The sequence below is a fragment of the Leishmania panamensis genome (genome assembly GCF_000755165.1).
Source record: "Leishmania panamensis strain MHOM/PA/94/PSC-1 chromosome 25 sequence".
Taxonomy (NCBI): Eukaryota; Euglenozoa; class Kinetoplastea; order Trypanosomatida; family Trypanosomatidae; genus Leishmania; species Leishmania panamensis.
The window spans coordinates 1-17918 of NC_025871.1; the positions used below are offsets into that span (position 1 = coordinate 1).

The 17918-nt window shown below is 56.2% G+C and overlaps 8 protein-coding genes across 8 annotated transcripts, besides 3 other annotated features; all 8 read right to left on the reverse strand.

Annotated features, from left to right (window-relative positions):
- LPMP_250010 (TATE-associated hypothetical protein) lies at positions 1-722 on the reverse strand (the record flags this gene model as incomplete). The annotated part of the gene is made up of 1 exon (XM_010701270.1): positions 1-722. A coding segment is annotated over one exon (722 nt), but the record flags the coding sequence as incomplete, so codon positions are not given.
- Positions 2-2457: a repeat region.
- On the reverse strand, positions 724-1905 carry LPMP_250011 (TATE-associated hypothetical protein; the record flags this gene model as incomplete). Its single annotated transcript, XM_010701271.1, has 1 exon — positions 724-1905. The coding sequence occupies one exon, from the start codon at positions 1903-1905 to the stop codon at positions 724-726; it is 1182 nt and encodes a 393-aa protein (XP_010699573.1).
- Positions 2458-3221: 764 nt separating the features above from the next.
- Positions 3222-3321: a repeat region.
- A 373-nt stretch (positions 3322-3694) lies between these two features.
- Positions 3695-3918: a repeat region.
- Positions 3919-4966: 1048 nt separating this feature from the next.
- LPG1 (beta galactofuranosyl transferase) lies at positions 4967-6256 on the reverse strand (the record flags this gene model as incomplete). Its single annotated transcript, XM_010701272.1, has 1 exon — positions 4967-6256. The coding sequence occupies one exon, from the start codon at positions 6254-6256 to the stop codon at positions 4967-4969; it is 1290 nt and encodes a 429-aa protein (XP_010699574.1).
- Positions 6257-6838: 582 nt separating this feature from the next.
- ARD1 (n-terminal acetyltransferase complex ard1-like protein) lies at positions 6839-7399 on the reverse strand (the record flags this gene model as incomplete). The annotated part of the gene is made up of 1 exon (XM_010701273.1): positions 6839-7399. The coding sequence occupies one exon, from the start codon at positions 7397-7399 to the stop codon at positions 6839-6841; it is 561 nt and encodes a 186-aa protein (XP_010699575.1).
- A 365-nt stretch (positions 7400-7764) lies between these two features.
- Positions 7765-9483, reverse strand: LPMP_250040 (hypothetical protein; the record flags this gene model as incomplete). The annotated part of the gene is made up of 1 exon (XM_010701274.1): positions 7765-9483. One exon carries the CDS (start codon positions 9481-9483, stop codon positions 7765-7767), a length of 1719 nt encoding a protein of 572 aa, XP_010699576.1.
- A 721-nt stretch (positions 9484-10204) lies between these two features.
- On the reverse strand, positions 10205-13939 carry LPMP_250050 (hypothetical protein; the record flags this gene model as incomplete). The annotated part of the gene is made up of 1 exon (XM_010701275.1): positions 10205-13939. The coding sequence occupies one exon, from the start codon at positions 13937-13939 to the stop codon at positions 10205-10207; it is 3735 nt and encodes a 1244-aa protein (XP_010699577.1).
- A 772-nt stretch (positions 13940-14711) lies between these two features.
- On the reverse strand, positions 14712-15227 carry LPMP_250060 (hypothetical protein; the record flags this gene model as incomplete). The annotated part of the gene is made up of 1 exon (XM_010701276.1): positions 14712-15227. The coding sequence occupies one exon, from the start codon at positions 15225-15227 to the stop codon at positions 14712-14714; it is 516 nt and encodes a 171-aa protein (XP_010699578.1).
- Positions 15228-15814: 587 nt separating this feature from the next.
- LPMP_250070 (hypothetical protein) lies at positions 15815-16273 on the reverse strand (the record flags this gene model as incomplete). The annotated part of the gene is made up of 1 exon (XM_010701277.1): positions 15815-16273. One exon carries the CDS (start codon positions 16271-16273, stop codon positions 15815-15817), a length of 459 nt encoding a protein of 152 aa, XP_010699579.1.
- Between the last annotated feature and the right edge of the window lie 1645 nt (positions 16274-17918).

Genomic DNA, 17918 nt, shown 5'->3' on the forward strand with positions numbered 1-17918 from the left:
CGCCGAGGAGGTGGCTTTGGGGCACGTGCTTTTGGCTGGTTTGCGCGCCTGGAATCCCGTTTCGGGTTCGTGGATTTCGTTGCGCGCCTCTCGCCTCCACCCAAATGGAAAGTGTCTTCACGGTTCACCGTGGTTTTCTTCAACCACGGCTTGTGCTCGATTTCGTTGTAAAAGAAATCCTTCCGTGACACCGGGTGGTTCGTCAGAATTTTCCTCATTTTTTCGAGGAAATATTCACGTGGCGGGTGGTGTTTCGACGCCGCGTACAGCAGGCGCCGCATGCACTTTGCCATGTCGTGGCTATGGTCGATTTGTATGTCCAGATGAGCGCCGAAAAATACGGCAGACATATACAAACCGCAGTCGTCGCTATAGCGTTCCTGACGTGGTGAAAATTTATTCACCAAACGCAAAGCTGGCCAGACCATATTTAAGTGCTTCCGCAGCTTATCTTCTACTATGGGAGAAGGTGCGGAGTCGAGGATGCTCAGCTGTATTTCTGCTGGGTCCCGCGTCCCTTTCTCCAAAAGCCCTGCGATCCAGTACTTCATAATGAAGATGGGGAAATACACCACGCCGTGACGGTGCACCTTTGCCGCGAGCTGCTGCGCGCGTTTCCAATCAAGGTGCACCATCGTGTCCGACGGAACGATCCGTTTCTTTGGAAGGTATGCGTTGTAAATGGCATCGAGTTCCATATTCGATGTCTTACCTGCGCGCATGTCACCTCCCCACACTTCTTTTGCAAATGATCGTGCAACACCGCATGTAATCGTTCGGTGGTGTGTGGGTTCCTTTGAAACGTCGGCAGTGGCCCCGTCGGGCGTTAGTTTTTTTTGAATCGGACGGAAAGTCCTCCTGCGCTTCGCCTCCGCGGTAGTTACCGTGCCGATTAACTCCGCCCATTCCTCGGTAATTGCCCCGGTATCCTACACCTCTCCCGCTGTTCTGATAATTGCGGGGTCCCTGAGTATTATTCGAAACTCGCGGTGCCGGTTTTTGTTCCCTCATAAGATGCGTAATGGTATCCTGCATCCTTAACTGGGACTCTTCCGTGAGGGCACCGAAGCTGCTCATATCCAGGGCGGCGACCTGCGAGCCATCTGCTCCGATGATGGGTGCGTACGGCGCGCCGCCTTCCAGGAGATCGCTTCCGTCTCTTGGCGGTGTCCGAAATATATCGCGTGGGAGTGTTGTGTGCGTGCCACCTCCTTCGATCCCTTTTGCGATCCGCTGTTTCTCGTTCAGTGCCGCCTCCAGTGTGATCCGGTTAAGGTGCGCAAGTCGTTCCGTTTCCGGAACGAGAGGTGCGTCCAACCGTGTCAACACTTTACGCCATTGTCGCATCCCTCCTGCGACGGATTCGGCGACCTGCACGTTGTAGGCAAGCAGTCGCGACGAGCACGTCTCATCGACAAAAATGGACAGCCATTCGGCAATTCTCTCATCGGCGCTCAATTCTTGTGACTCTGGTCCGGACAAACCGAGTAGAATTGTCGCCGTTGCCGCGGCCATTGGGGACATCTGGTGCGCCAGGATCGCCGATTCGACCTTGGATTTATATCCCTCCAATGGGTCCTTTGCCGCTTTAAGTCTAGCCCGGGTTTCTTTCCGCTTATCCTCCATGTCCATCACCTCTTGGAGTTCCTTGTCTGCGAAGATATTGTGGGCCTCCATCATCTCTTTCTTGATGTCTATTGATGGGGCTCCTTTTTCGCCGGCTTTTTCCCACAAGGAGTCCGCCATTGCCGCTGTCATTTCCAGGAACTCGCTTGTGTTCGTTTTACCCTCCATGTATTGCTTCTTTGCAATTTCCGCCATGGAACGGGTTGCCTTGTGCGCAAGGTAAACTTTTAGTGTCCTGTCCAGCTCTGCCTCTGTGAGGCGTTCCTGTTTGTCGGACATTTGTGATGTGGGTGAGTGGGAGGAAAGGGAAAGTGTGCGCTTGTGTCGCAGGGACTCGAGTATGTGTCGGGAGGATCGTTTAACGCTGTGTAGTCGTTTTTTCGTCGCGGGCCGCATCAACTCCACTTAGTGTGATTACTATATACATTTGGAGAAGAGATAAAGGGACAAAGGTAAAGTAAGAATCCATAAGATACACATGATTAGTAAGATACATATTTTTCGACCACATCACGAGTGGAAGTGAGGAGTGCGTTTCCGAGAAACACGCGCTCACTCAGGATTCCTTTTCCACGGATACACGAACACCGATTCAGCTATCGGTCAAATTTCCCAGATCCAACACCACATCCCACCAACCACCTCCCCCCCCCCCCTATAAGGTCAAGTGCCATTCGATTGCCTTTGTGGTTTTACACGCCGCCAATGGAACCCTAACCCTAACCCTAACCCTAACCCGTGTACCCTGGCACTCGCCCTCGGGAGGATTTCCCCGGTACAGTGGGAGAGGGTGTCGCAACGATAGGAAGGAGAGGTAGAAAATGCCCGCACCCTAACCCTAACCAGTGTACCCTGGACATCTGGTTGATTTCCCCCGCACACTGCAAGGGAGTGTCGTCAGTGTATGGCACACTGGGTGAAGAACAAGTGAGATTCTTGGGGAGGCCGTGTTCAATCTGTTAAGAATGCACAATGTCATTTATTCAGCGATGTTGCTGTGCGTGTTTTGGCGTGTCGTAGCGTGTAGCGGGAGTATGAACTCTGGAGTGATATCTCACGCGCATCACTACGGAGGTGCAAAGAGGATGGGCGCGCTCAGTGCTAAGGAGGACAGCAGAGGACAGATGAGGGAAAACGGAGGTGCATTGCGGTAGGTAGCAGAGAGGGCACACTCGAATAAAATGGTGAAGGTAAAAATTCACTGTACAAGTTGTCGCCAAGCAGCCGCAGAACCATCCGCACAGACGTTAGGCAGGATGATGGTTCCGTGGTCATGATTACGTTGTCGTGCTGGGAGAGAAGCGGCAACAACGGTGATGGAGAAGAGAGTGAGCCACACAGGGCGGAACAACACACATTACCTCACGGACAACATGAAAGTTGATTGTAGTTGCGGGCGATGCGTTCTGAAAGGTGCTTCGGGTTTCAAGATGAAATGCGCTTTCCTGACCTCAACGTAAATGCAACACAAGCAAGACGGTGGCGTTGGCGATCCTGCCAAAAGGAGTGGTCCTTTTCCTTACAATGCACAAGATTCCTGGGGATGCAAGATGCTTCCGCTGCCACGGAAAAGTAGTTAGAAAAAGAGAACTCCGCCCGACGTGTGACAAGGCGGGGCGAGTGCTGCAAACCAACAGTACACACGCGCTACAGCAATGCGGCGTTTCACTCAACTTAGCAGGACCTTCGCCTCAACAACGACGCACGCCCCACATTGAGTCCGTTGCCGTCTGCTGCATTCCTCGGAGTGTACTCTTAGAGTATGGCACATAGGGTGAAGTACTCTGAGTCACTTCGAGAGCGCGCACTGAGATGTCTGCTGCTATTGCCCGAAAAAAAAAGGAATTCACAGAACAAAAAAAAAAAGAACGATACTAGAAAACTTCTCGAGAACGAGAAAGAATTGGCGCCTTGCAGGGTCTCTCATTGCATCACGAGCAAATCACTAACTAGACAACGAAAAACACCCCCCTGCCTCCTATACGTGGGTACACTACGGGCGTTGTGGGAGGCTAAAGGGGTTGTCAGCTGCTGTGCAGATAATGCAGGACGTAGGGCTGGAGTTAGAGGCTGGTAGTCACGTCTGTAATCCATTAAGTGGGCATCTGTGCCGCTGACGCTGCTGATTCGGCAAGTGAACCAACATAGCTGTTGCGCCTTAGTCATCGGTGTCTAAGCATCAGCAGAAATGAGAAGCACACGCAACGGGCTATTCTCGCCAGCATTTGAGCCCAGATCCATTGCAATAGGCGGTCTTACACCGTTTTGGGTTCCCTGTAACTGCCATGAAGATTAGCAGTACGTCCGGTGAATTTGCAGAGCATGCTATTTTTTTGTGGCTTACTCACCACTGTCGGAAGGAGGTGAAGCCGTAAGACACTACCCTCACAGTCAGCGTAATAGAGACAAGGGAAAGGGGGTCTCATTCTCACGACGCCATGCGCTTGTGTCCACTGTGGGATCAGCAAGCCGCACAACATTGACGAACTTGATACGTCTTTGGATCAAGCAACGTTCCCAAAGCGAGTAGGCGAACAATGGAAAACGGTAGAGCACTTAGCTCCATGGCAGTGAGATTTCCTTGTTGGGAACGTCTAGCAGCAGCCCCTCCTTAACGGTATGGAGAGGCCATCGTGCTCCTTACCATGGTGCAAGACAAGGGTGTATGTGCACAGAATTCTGAGAGGGGCGCAATGCCTGCACCACCCGTAGGATAACCGCCGAACTGCTGTGAGAGCAGCATCATCCACTGTATCTTTTTTGTGCGCGCTACATGCCCATAACAGTCATCGACACGAGAGTAGTTGCCGAGGGGTACAAGGCGATACGCTGCACAACCACTCTTGCATCCAGGGACAGGACATTCGCATCTTTGAAGAGGCATCCGTTGCCGTAATATATCCGTTACAACAACTTCGTGTGTGTGAATGCATTCAAACACCTGCCTGTCGTTGTCATTCTATAGAAACAACGATATGGTAGCGCAGTAGTACAGAAGAGCTGTTAACAACGACAAAAATGATACCAGGCACAAAAATCCCATGTATCCCCCACAGATGCTCACGGGCGTCTGGCCCCGTCCTTTGCGCCGGGGTGGGCACCGATGTGGTTAATCTTACAGTAGGCTGCTCTGCCGGTCGAAAAGCAATGATTTCCATCGAACTCCATGAAATACATCTCACGCGCACCTGCAATGCACCGGTCAAATTGCCATCGACTACGCTGTTCTCCACCGGAGGCAGGGTACAGTGCCGCACAGACGTCATGCACGCTCCGTCCCCGCCAAGAGCGCGTGTGTGGCCCCGCGTCAAGCACCGCTAGGCCTATGAGCTGGTGAACCTTAGAAGCGCAGGAGGCTCGCGTTGTAGTGCTTGTATTCGCGGGCGCAGCGGAGGTTTTCGCCGATTTCCCAGATGTACCTCCGCCTCTCAGTGTCGAGTACCCACATGTCGAGCGGAATGCTTCCCCTAAACGGTAAGGGCGTGCGTCCGGTACTTGATCCAAGGACTTTACTATCAGGGAACCACTTGATGTGGCGGTAGTGATGGCGAAAAACCTGCTTGCTCATGCGTCCAAACTTGAGGCTCTGCGTGATGTAGGCGGTATTTTTGAAGACGCCGCGTTGCCTGGCCGCACCGCCGGCTTGAACGTTCGCGTTTACATAGTGCACAAATTCCCCCGGCTTTGAGAAATACGGTTTGTAGCCCAGCGCAGCCATGCGCCACACGTAGTCGTGATCTTCACCGTAGATGGGGTAGTAATTCTCGTCAAAGAACCCTACGGTTGCTATGGTGAGGCGAGGCAAGGCAAAGGTCGCCATAAACTCCTTGCAGTCCATGTAAAATATGCCGTAGGTGTCGGCAAACTGTTTCTTCATCTCCTCCGGCGGCATTGTCCGAATACGATACGGCAAAGAAGAGGCCGTGATGATTGGGAGGGTGGAGCTGCGGAAAGCAAAGCGCGCGTCTGGGACGTTCTTCAAGGTCGTGGATTCAGCAGCGACCTCTTCGTCGAGGTGGCGAATACGTTCGGTCTGGTTGGATGTCTTTTCCCTCGTCTGCGAGACAAATTCTGTGATCAGACCCGGCGCAAACCGTACATCGGCGTTCGTGACGAAGATCCACGGCACCTCGGCAACTGAGAAAGTGAGGGCGTGCCGCAAGCCCTCGTTCACGGCGGACGCGTACCCGGTGTTCTCCGGGTGGTGTATGATGAACAAATTCTTGTCGACATGGGTGCTCAGGGCCTGGGCGAGGCGGTCGAGGAGGGAGCGCAGGGGGCGAAATTCACCATTGTTGATAAACATGATGTACGTCATGGGGATCGTAATGTTGCAGAAGAGTTGCTTGATGTCTTGGTAATCCATCGTTACCGGTAGGAGGACGTACGGGATTCGCATAGGGTGATCTTCCCTGTAAGAGAGCCGCGCCGCGACGCACTGGAAAAACTCGTTGTCGCTAATAAACGTCTCACCTTGACGAGAGGCGTCCACGAAACTTTCAGCGCGAGTCCGCTTATAGAAAAGGATGATAGGCACCACATAACACACTAGGAAGAGGAGAATGGAAAGGTTCACACGCACGCGGGTCTTTATCCACCGCCTGTTGACAGTGCAGCGATTCGCCACCATTTGTGCGTGAGGCGTTCCACGTTTCCACGCAGCTGCAGTTGATTTGGCTCAGGAAAACATGAAACGTCAGCCACTGTCAATGCTCAGGATCGCCCAGTCCACCTGTTGCGGAGAAAGAGAGTGGCACGAGACGAACACAACTAAGACGAGGTCACGTACGACAGATGTCACTGTGAGAGAGGGGGAGAAGAGGGGGAGCGATGGAGTGCATCAACCGGAAACAATGAAATGCGGAGTGCTATGCCCTGTGCTCATCTGGATGTTATCCTACTGCATCGAGGTGGTGCTCAAGATAGATCCGAAATGTGCCACTTCCACGCGCGTGTCAAGGAAGGCCGGGGGGCGAGACACATACATGCATAAAGTCCGCACGGAAGCAGAGGCCCGGCGCCACTCCGGGTCGCTCCTCTCTCGTTGCTTACAGCGACGAAAGCGGAACGAGAATGATTATCGCATCGTTTTGGGGGTCCTTTGGCCAAACGCCACTTAGTTCGGACTTTCTGTCAGCGAGTCTGTTGAGGATGTGCTCGTGTGTGTCAACACCAGCAGTGCCTTGTTGCACGATACGTGATACCCGGGCACTCACGCCCACTCCAGCTCGTCCGGCTTGATGGGCCGATCTAGCGGAATGACGCTACTCCTTTGGCGCTCCTGGTCACGCGAGAGGGCGAGGCGCATGTCCAGCGCGTCCTCGTCATTCTTGAACGGGCCCTTAGGGCCATCACTGTGGTAGTAGTTGAGTACCCGTCGGTACACGATATACCCCAGCCGGTGGTACATGTCCTGCGCCACCTGGTTAGTCTTTCGGACGAAGAGGTCGACAAAGTAGGCGTTGTGCACAAGCTCGCTTACCTGAGCCAGCTCAATCATGAGTGTCTCACCGAGGGCAACACGCCGAAATGTTGGCGCCACAGACACAGCGGATACGTGTCCGTGATAATCCTCGCCCTGTCCCTCCGCCTTGCCGAGCGTGTAGGCCATTGGAATGCCAGTGGTGGGGTGTACGCACATGCGTTGGTACTCGGGCCAGTGCGTCACATACTCGCCATAGAAGGATGTGTTGTAAGTCTCCGTTAGCTGGTCCAAATTCACAAAATTAAACTGCAGCGTGTCGCTCAGCGTCATGCTGCGATAACACGTCATCTTATGGCACGGTGTCGCCCCACGGGTGGCGCCACCTGGAGAACTCGTGTGGATCACTTGGGATGCAGATGCAGGACGAAAAGCGAGGGAGGGCGGGCAGGGGACAAGAGTGCAGCACCTCGCCAGAGTAAGACATAGACTCGCTCCCCACGGACAGCGAAGCAGAGGGAAGAACTGCGAGACCGCCGTGCAACGAGAAAAGCAGGGAGACTACCGGTTACCCTCCACTCCTCGTGCGGGAGGTGCGGAAGCCATGTACATTTGGGAGGAGCGTGCCCGAGAGGCCGTCCATTGTATGTTGGGGGGTGACTATTTCACACCGATGGGTGTCACAGTTTTGCAGGAGTTGCGCCTTTCCGAGTCTGTCAGTCCACCAACGAGTGCTTGGTGGCCTGGTGCTGCACGAGTGCGCGGCGATCGGTAAAACACTTCGCTGGCTGACACACATCGCACACCAAATTCGCCACATCGTCGACCGGAAGAGGAGCTAAGTACCGGAGGTGCTCCTCGTAAGCATCGATGCTCTTAAACTGCAAGTCGCACACGTCGCAGTACCCCTGGTCGACGCTCTGCCGTAAGTGCATGTCATTCAGAGCATCCTCCAATCGCTGCATGGGGGTCTCAATCTGTTCCTGCACACGTGCGTACAGCGTCGGCGCCAGCTGAGTGGCAAGCAAGTGCTTCGCGGCATGGTGCTGACGCAGATCGTCTTCCGTCTCAAAAATGCGAGGGGGCCGGCATTTGTCACAGCCCCATGAACAGGGCGTCTCCGTCGCCGCTTGCCGGCGCTGATCAGCGCTTGCCTTCATCGCAGGGCCGTAACCACAGAGGTAGCGGTCGAGCTTCTTGCTCTCTCGCGAGGTGAGTTCGCGACCGAGGCTCAACGCATCAAGGTGTGGCGGCAGCGGAGGAACGTTTCTTGGTGCCGGAATAGCAGACGGAGAGCGTGGCTGCCTCTCCGCCAAGCGCTGCGCGCGGTAAAGACTGACCCACGTAGAGCGGGGCAGGTACGGCATGAACGCCCCTGCCTGGCTCACCGACGGCTGGGCAAAGCCAGGAGCCATCACTGTAGCACCCACCACGCGGTCCACGAGCGTCGGGTGGAGCAGCGGCAGAGGCTGCTCTGCTGAACATCCGGTTATGTTGACCGAGAAGGCGCCACTGCTCGAGACGCACGCACTGCTGGCGGCCGCGTCGCTGAGTTGAGCTTCCCCAGCACGAGCTTCGGAACAAAGGCCGAAGCACCGCTTTGCCACACGCAACCACTCCACGCAGGTGTACCTACACGGCAACCCATCCTCGGCGCGTGAGCGGCGCTCTTGCTCCCACAGCATCAGTTCCGCGGAGAGGCCGCATAGCTCCTCATGCAGCGCAACCTGGGGGGCAACAAAGTAGTACTGCACCATGATGCGAAACGGGAAAGCAGCGGCGCTCTGATGACGGCGGTTCGTGTATTCGGGAAAGTCAACGGAGCGCAGGGGTACCGCCGCGACGCAGAGGTAGCCGCTCCGCGCCGCGCACCCCAGCAAGTCCCACCGCTGCGCCTGGTCGTCGCAGAGGGTCACCACAACCTCCTGAGGGTAGTCCACTGTGGGGACTTCGATGTGCAGGTCGCGTGCGCTGCGGAAGAAGTGCGAGAGGAGGGAACGCTGGCGGTACAGATCCTCGAATCCAATGTGGGGATTATTGAAGATAAGAAGGTGGGAGGGGGAATCTCGCAGCGCGGCAGTAACAGATGACAGCGACGTCGCGTTCACACCGCCAAAATAGCGGACACGCACGCGCTGCTTCGCCGCAAAGTACGTCAGATACCGCCCTGCCTCGGGGTACTTGCGCGGAAGGTCCGCTGCAGAGTCGAAGGTGGTCGCAGTCACCTCCACTACAGTGTCGCGTCGCCGCACGCCATCTGTGAGATCGCTGCGCGTCGCACGCCGGACAGCCGCGCTGCTGGAAAGTCGCTTGACAAGCGCATACGTGAAACTCAAATTTCCCTCGCCAACGAGCAGAATAGAGAGAGGATCTGGCAGCACACGTGCCTCCGGCTGGGTCCTATGGCACACCTCGTCACTTCTGGCCTCTTGCATAGGAGACTTCGCGATACAAGGCACCGCAGAGGCGAGCCGTCGACCTTGTCAGCCACTAGAAGGGCGCGTCGCACAAAGCAAAGCACACCTACGCGGGGATGCGCCGAAAAGAGTGTGTGTGGGCGGGGGTATGTGGGTGTAGCCAGAAGACGCCTAGGAATAGGGATGGGCGTGAAGCAGTGATTACGGGCCTCCCCGTGGTCGCGCTCACCGCCACCGCACAACAGCTACCAGCGCAGAACAAACTTGTTCTTCGAGATGCCAGAAGAGAGAAAGAAGGAGAGTGGCAAGGAAGCAACAAAGAGCAATGTGTGGGACACTGCCTGCCCAACGGGAATAGTCGCCCATCCAGCACACTGCGGAATGAAGACCATCGCTAATTGCAGCGCTTCTTCCCATCCTCGGCATTTGACACTCCGCTCGCACTCTTGTCTGTGTTGGGTGTCTTCTCCTTTGCCCGAAAAAGAGATGTCGGCATCGTGTCCTCCTCCTTCAGCTCGTATTGTCGCTCTTCTCTCGGTGCGTCAGCCTCGCACACGCAAAGAGGGAGAGGGTGAGAGACGACCGTGAAAACATTTCCCACTCAGCAAGATGGAGTTGTAGGGAAAGCGATGATGGGCGCAACCAGAAAGGGAAAAGGCACAAAAACGAAGCAAAAAAAGGGGGCGCCATCGCGGCACCCGTCTCTTCTTTTCTGCTCCGATGAGAGATGCTATACATATTACTTGTCGTCAAACCTCACCTTGTCGAAGTGGTAACTGGAGTGCTGCACTTCATACGGTGGAAAACGGTGACCGTCGCCGGTGACTCCGCTGCCTGGTCTACGTGCCCTACTCTTGCCCGCTGCCGCTGGTGTTTTCGCGGCCGCGCCAGCAGCAGGCGCATGAAGTTTCATGAGAGACACAACAGATGCGTACATCTCGCGCTGCTCAACGCGCATCTGCCGCCTCTCCTGCTCCAGCCTGTGGCGCCACATGTTGTAGAGCACACCAACATACGACACAAAGGCCTCGCCGTGGAAAACGCGGCCACGGAGAAGCCCTCGGGTGCGAATAGTACTAGCGACGCGGCGAAAGAGCAAACACACGCCGCGCTTGCACCGCTCACTCGCCTCTGCACGTAGCTGCCGTACCGCAGCACGTAGGGCCTCGTCCACATCAGCCCCGTTGGTCACCCGGTTGGCCATCGAGATGATCGGCACGACGTACTCACGTACAAAGTCATCAAACCGGCTGCCGCAGATATACGCCGTTGCCTGCTTCACCTGCGTATTCACGCGCTCTTGAGCCTGTCGTGTGGCAGGGCCGAGGTCGTACCGCAACACGGTCGGCCGAATAGAATCAACGTCCGCGGGAGACGCGCGCCATAGCCACGGCATCGGCATCGAAAACAACGCAGCGCTGCGACCTCTCACCGGCATTTGAGGCTCCAGGGAAGCCCCGTGATGAGCCATACGCGGCGAGGGCACCGTGAGAGGGTCGCGAGCCCTCCAGTACCAAGGCACGCGCACCGGCCGCTGCACGTGACCCAGCGTGCGCTGCCCGTTCCGCAGGCTCTTCCCACACACGCGCAACGTGTCAACATCTTCTGCTTCTCGCGGCACCTCGACAACAACACGTTGATCGTTGCGGTCGCTTGCGTCAGCTGCGGACGAGTGCACAACTGTGCCAAGGGTGCTTTTTGGCAGCGGCTTGGGGAGCTGGACAACGTCGTCGGCGAAAAATTGATGTGCACAACCAGCGCTCTCCTCTGGCGACTCCAGCAGCCACGGCTCTCGAGCCGGTGCCGATCCAAAGGCTTGAGAGGAGGCACCAGCGTCGTACTCTCCACCACCGTCGGTGCACCTCACGTACGGCTGCAGCGTCTCTCGAACCATCGCCAGAGACGCCAAGCGCAAGTTGTGAGCAACCCACTCCTCGTCCGTTGCCGTGTCAGGAAGGGAAGCAGCGGCAGCGCCATAGAAGTCTTGTGAAACCTGCGCGTTAAATTGCTCCTCCAGCAGGTGTGTCGCACGGACAACGGCGGCCTCCTCCAGCGTCTCCTGCGCTGTAGCTCTCACCGCCCGCTCCATCTCCTCCTCAGTCACGTGCTGAACGTGCAGCTGCTGCTGCACAAGCAGCTTGCTCAACAGATGAAGCGCCTCCTGCACCTCGTTTCCAAAAGATGCGGCGTCGAGACCTAGCTGCTGCACCTGTTGACGGAGCCACTCCGCCTGTACGGCAAGGCTCCTCACATACCTGCCACTGAGTCGTGCTTCCGTCTTATCAGGCGCAGCGCACTCGGCAGCAAACACGGCACCACCAGAAGTCTGACCACTCCCATGCGCGAGGAGCAACAGAGGCTCATGCACGGCAGCCTTGAATGACGGCAGCATGCCCCGCTCCGTTGCCACGTCATTCATAGCGCTACTTTCATCTCCAAGAGCTATGACAGGCGCAGGTGTCTTTCGCTCCGTTGGTGCCGTTTGCGCATCGAGTGCAAGTGACAGTGAACTCCACGCACGGCGGGCCGATTGGGAAACATCATCACCGCTGTTGTAGTCGTACGCGTCATCCATACGTCCGCGCTCTAGCGCACCACCATCTTCCTGGATCTCGCCAGTCGAGGGACGACTCTCCTCCACGAGGTGGCGCAACCGCTCTGGAGCGGAGATGGGACTCCCCAATGCGCGGAGGGGCAAGACCTCACCCTCTGCCTTGTTGGCGTTGGCCAGCGCCCTAGTGAGAACGTTGCTTGCGCTTGTACGGGTCGCCCTTTTCGCCTCCTCAGGGTGAGCGGTGTCCTCATGGATAGTCAGTGCTGCACCCTGGCCACAGGACTGGGGCTGGACGGCCCCAAGCGAGGCGACACGCTCGCGCTCTTCGTGCAAGTGCTGTCGAAACCATGCTGCGTGTAGCAGCTCGCGTCGCAATGCATTCGCACGGGAGAGCTCAGCGCATTGAAGCACAGCGCTTTTGAGCTTCACTAGCGCTGCGGAGGTGGAAGGTGCTGCCGCGGCGGTGGTTAGAGAGGCACGGCGGCCGCCCGGTCCACTCACGGTGCCGATCTTTTTCAGCGGCGCTGCTGCATTGTGTGCGGCAACAGCCACAACGGTGGTGGTTGCCGTCTTTTTGCGACGCGGCGCATGACTTAACGAGCGCGGCTTGCGGTCCCTCCCCTGGTTCTGCTGGTGGCCCTCGTGCTGCACCGGCTCCTGTGTAGCAGCCGGCAACAACGGCGGTGTCGCTCGCCCTAGCTCCACCTCTCTAGCGTCCGCCTGCGCGTCAGTCGACGTGCACAGATGGGATGTGGCCAAGGCGGAAGTAGTGGTCGCCAGTGGCGGTGCCGAAACAACGCACATGCTTTTCAGCCATGGATTGTTTTCGGTGGTGCTTTGGTACGTTGCGTAGGACGTGAAAACATTCTTCATTGGTGGTGACTCCCATGTCGCGCTACAGTCAAGAGGCGCCCGAACAATGGATTCACACAGCAGCGCGTCTCGGTCGAGCATTGCCAATGCAGAGCTTACCTCTGCCTCCAAACGTCGCTTCCATTGCTCAACTTCGCACTTTCCCTCGACAATAGCCCCCGAAATGGGAATGATCTGATGCATCAGCTTGCGCCGGTAGTCGTCCTCTTCCATGCACCGGTTGAGGTCGTCGTCCATCACACCGGATGTAGGTGGCTCGTGAGCTTCGTCATGAAGCAGCGAAGGAGTAGCCGCCTGGACGTCGAGGGATGCGTCGTGCGTGCCAGCAGCCGCACCACCGCTATCTCGAGCATTTAAGTGCCGCCGCAGCTGAGCATTCTCCTGCTCCAGCGTCTTGTTCGCTTCAATGAGAAAGCGCAGGTCTTCCTTCAGCGCCGATAGCTCATTCTCGGAGCGGAAGCCGCGGAGCACTGCACACTCTCGCTCGACGCTGCGCAGCTGCAGCTTTGTGGTACTATTCTGACTCTTCAGCTTGCGAATCTCGTTCTCTTGCAGGTGCAACAGCCTCAACACACCAGCGAGCTCCTTCTGTACCGAGTCCAAGTTCCCCGTAAGACACTGCACTGTTGCCGATTTTGCCTGCAGCACCTCCCTCAGCTTTTCAATGTGGCTCTGCATTGCACACATCTCGTTTTTCTCCTGTGCAGTGTGTCGTGGTTTGCCGTAGGCGTAGCGCTTCACAGCCGCTTCGACCTTCTCCCAGGTATCCCAGTCGCCCAGGGCGCCGTGAGCAGCATCGAGGTTGGCGAAGAGAAGATCGTGTATATCGTGGTGGTTGCTTTCGTACACCTCAAAGTCCATCTGCCGCTTGCGACTGTCGATCTCATCACGCTGACCCTGCAGCTCTGCATAGTTGCTGTACAACTGCTCCAGAAACGCCTCTCGCTGCTCTGTGGTGCTGCGATGCGGTTTCGACCGCAACGGTAGAGCCGCGGCAGCCACGACTGCCTCGGCGCGGCTGACGGCCTGTTGTCCCACCGTTTGCATTTGCCGCGCAGCTTGCGGTGTCGGTTTTGAGTGTGCTTTTCGTATTCAGGGAGCCGCTGTTGGCCCTTGAGGTCACGTGGAAAGAGAGAAAGGAGGCCTCAGCGAGGCAGCACATGGGTGAGAAGGGCCGTAGGGAAACGTGTATGTTGGGTGGAGAGGAGAGAACTCGAGGTGAACTGCCCAAGACACACAGAGAAAGGGAAGAGGAGTGAGAAGGGAGCCAGGGGCGATCAGGATGGGCAGATAGGTTCTCTGGATTAACAACGCAATGCTAGTGCCGACAAGGGAGAGGGACGCTGCGAAGGATTTCGAAAGCGTGAACCCCACCATTCACGCATGGGAATAAAGAAGCACCCTGCCAGGGAGAGGCAATTCTCACACATCCTACTCACCAGACGCTACCACACTCCCTCCATGGGGCGAAGAACAAACGGAGAGAAGGGCCCAGAGCGAGGTGGAGAGACGCACAGGCGCCTGCACAGCAGACCAGGAAAGCGTTACGCATGGCCTAGCCCCTCAAGCACGCACATATGCCTACACGGGCTCACAGAGACGTTCTACAGAGCTATGAAGTCAAGAGCAGAAAACATCTAACGCAAGAGAGGACTATGAGAAGAGGTCGCACACACGCACTTGCGCGCACAGCGGACCGTCACACACACACACACACACACACACAGAGAGAGAGAAGCAAAACAAAAGCGTGTACAACTCTTCTAGGGCACCCTCTGCGGGCGATCAAGAGCTCCAGAGTACGACAGGGGGACTGCACCTAGGAGCGCCGCAGGGAGTTCAGTTCGTGTCTTCGCTGGTCTATCATGTCTGCCGCGACGGAGGATGCTGGCAAAACTGTGGCTGGCTTACACAGCACCTTCGGGGTCCGAGAGACTACAGGAACGCGTGCTAGGTTCCTGGTTGGCAAGGACTGGGGCGTAAGGGAGCGAAGGAGACGCAGAAGTGAATGACACATGGCCACCTTGGCCGAGGCGTACTTGCAGCGACTAAATTGGGCGCCCGATATGCCGTGCGTCTCACCCGCCTCCACGGCGAGCAGACGCACCGTTGCGGCACCAATGTTTACGTCGCTGTGCTCCAGGATGAACCACTCGTGCTTGCAAATCAGTGCTGCGGTGGCGGCGGGAAAGCGGTGGTACAAAAAGCGCAGGAAGAGCGCGTAAGTGTGAGGATTGCCGGTCATGACATCGCCCTCGCTCACCGAGGTCCAGTCACGAAAGCCAAGCTTTGACAGCTTGGCGTGCAACAGAGAAAAGCTAGAAGCAAGCTCCATGAAATATGCCGGGCTCCAGGGAGTGAGCCCCTCCCCAGAAATCGCCTGATAACACAATTTTTACTCTTTTCTACGACCTTCAAGGCGCAGGCGCAAAACACTAGACAAAAGGAGACGTGTAGATTAGAAGAGAGTGCAGCGCTGCAGGAGAGGCGGACGCAGGCAAAGAGGGAGCGGTCGCGACGACTCACCACAAAGGCGAAGCTGCGTATCCCGCGAGATGGTCACTGTGGACGTTAACCTCGAGTTCGTTGCGACATTGAATCCCCACCAGCATCACAACATCTGGCTTGCACGAGGCGGCCAATAGAGCCTCCAGAGCACTGACAAGGAAGTGGCGTCAGAGAGAGCAGGCGGGGCCCAGCCCTGCAATGGGTCGCGTAGAGGGAGTCAGTAGGTCTAGCGCCACACAGCAGCAGTGTCTTCGTGGTTCGTACATGACAAAACAAACCCGGTGTCCGGTCGCTTCATGAAGCACAAAACAAGCGAGCTGTTTCACTAAATTTAGAGGACACAGGCACGGTGATGTGTTGCAGAGCGCACAGCGCAGTTCCCTCTCACCCTCTGTCATAGTGCCGCCTAGCACCTCAGCGGCGCAGTACGATACCGACAAGTGTCTCGCGGCCGTAGGGGACGTAAGAGAGGGAGTACCACACCAGGGCGGCGTACTGCAGAAGACCACACAGAAGACATAGCAAGACGGACCTGAAGATGATAGCTACAAAGAAGGCGAGAAACATAGAGCCAATGTACAGCAGCGTGGCATTAAAGCGGTACTCGTCGAACATGTACGCAAGCTGGGCTGAGGGGCCCATGAGCACGATGGTGCTTAGCATGGAGAGAAAGGTACCAAGGGTCGATAGCGCACTGTATTTCCAGTAGGCCCCCATACCCAGAGCAAACCAGCTCATCAGCGTCGAAAAGAGCGCTAGCGACAAGAGAACACAAAAACCTTGAATTCGTTGTGTCCATGTAAGGTCCTTGAAGAATTGGTCGTTCTCATTCATCGGCGCAGTCTCCGCTTCATTGATTTCTACCGCTGACATGATTCTCAGCTTCACACTGCTGTGTTTTCTCTTTCTTTGCTGTCTGGCACAGTCTGTCACGAGTATGGGGAGCGCAACGCAGGAACGCTGGGGGGAGAGCGGGGCGTGCAGAAAATAAAAAAACAAACGCTCCAGGAGGTCGTCAAATACGCAATCAGGAATCGAAATAAGCGCAGCCTTTTAGTGGAAGTGCTGAGCGGAAGAAAACATGTAGCACGTAGACTGAGAACATGCAGTTGTGGTATGCGCCATTTCACATGGCCGTCAGGGGAACGAAAAGGAAGCGAAAGAAGTGGGAGAAGGTGAAGAAGCGGGCGGGGGCAAGAGAAGGTCAACAGGTGACATTGTGGCAAAGGGAAAGAACGACAGGAACGCGTACCTTTGAGTTCTCACGGCAGCACATCCGTCGCTGGGCATCACCACAAGGAGAGACAACAGTGTTCCGTGAGACAGTCATTGCTGTGGACTTTTCCTCTTCCGCTCAGCGCTGCCCAATGAGCCTCTTTCCGAGATTCAGTTTGATTTCTTCGTGCTCGCTGTACGGCAGAGACAAGTGCCTCTGAGCAAAGAGTGCAACGCAGTAGCAGGCCCACCAAAAGACAGTCAGTCCAGGGTACGGTCAGCGTCAACTGCCCTATGTACATCGTGGGGAGGCTCTTTCTGCACTCGATAAAGGAGGTAGTGGCCATGGTGAGAGGTCTGCCCGTAGCCGACCGCGTTTCCGGCCAGGAGTTCCGGTGAGATGAGGTAACTCACTGTTGCCACAAAGGAGCACGACTAACATACTGCTTGTGCTCCCATGCAATGTCGATGCATCGCTCTGGAAAGTCCTTCAGCCGACCATTGTCCTCAATGAGAATCTTCAAGGGCCACTTTTGGTGCTCAAGAAAGCCAGTGAAACTGCGCTCGCCCTCTCCGTGAGCACCCTCTGCAATGGTGAGTACAACAAACGTGGGCGACTCCGGTGCCTCTGCTGTGGGCAGAGAGAAGAGCACCTTGAATGTATCGGGCTCCGTTGGATGCGGGGCAACGGTTACGTTGTAGCGTATTGAGCTTGACGCAAACGCCTTTGCGATGAGCTGCAGCTTTCTTGCCGCCTGCTCCTCCATGTTGTGCTCAGTCAACCGTTCCACTGACTCGAGGAGGGCCAGCGCAAAAGATAAAAAAATATATAAACCGAACGATACTTCGGAAAGGCACGGTCAATGCGCAGTTCCTGCAAATCATCGAAATTGTGTGCAGCGCATTCAAGTAGACGTAGACGAGGACAAAGTAAGGCTGAGGGAGGGGTGCAGAGAGACCTGCACAAGGAGGGCACAGCTCTCCAGACATAGCCGATCAGCAAGCTTGCATACACTTGGAAACCAAACGTCTATCCTTCCAGGCTTCGCTGTCGAGTCGTCAGTAGAGAGAAGGGGCGGAATCATCAAGGGTGAAGCATACGCACTCATTCGCAAAACATGCACAACTTCTGTTGCGCTACTCGGCCTCCGTCGCACAATGGTGCGGCAGGAAAGAAGGCGAGGCGCTAGACGCGCAGGTCAGTAGCGGAGACACGCCATTTTCCTCCGAAGTGTCCGCTTGTGTTTCGAAGCAGAGGGTCGCTCGCACCATGGCGGCAGATCTTCTGAGTTGCTCACCAAGG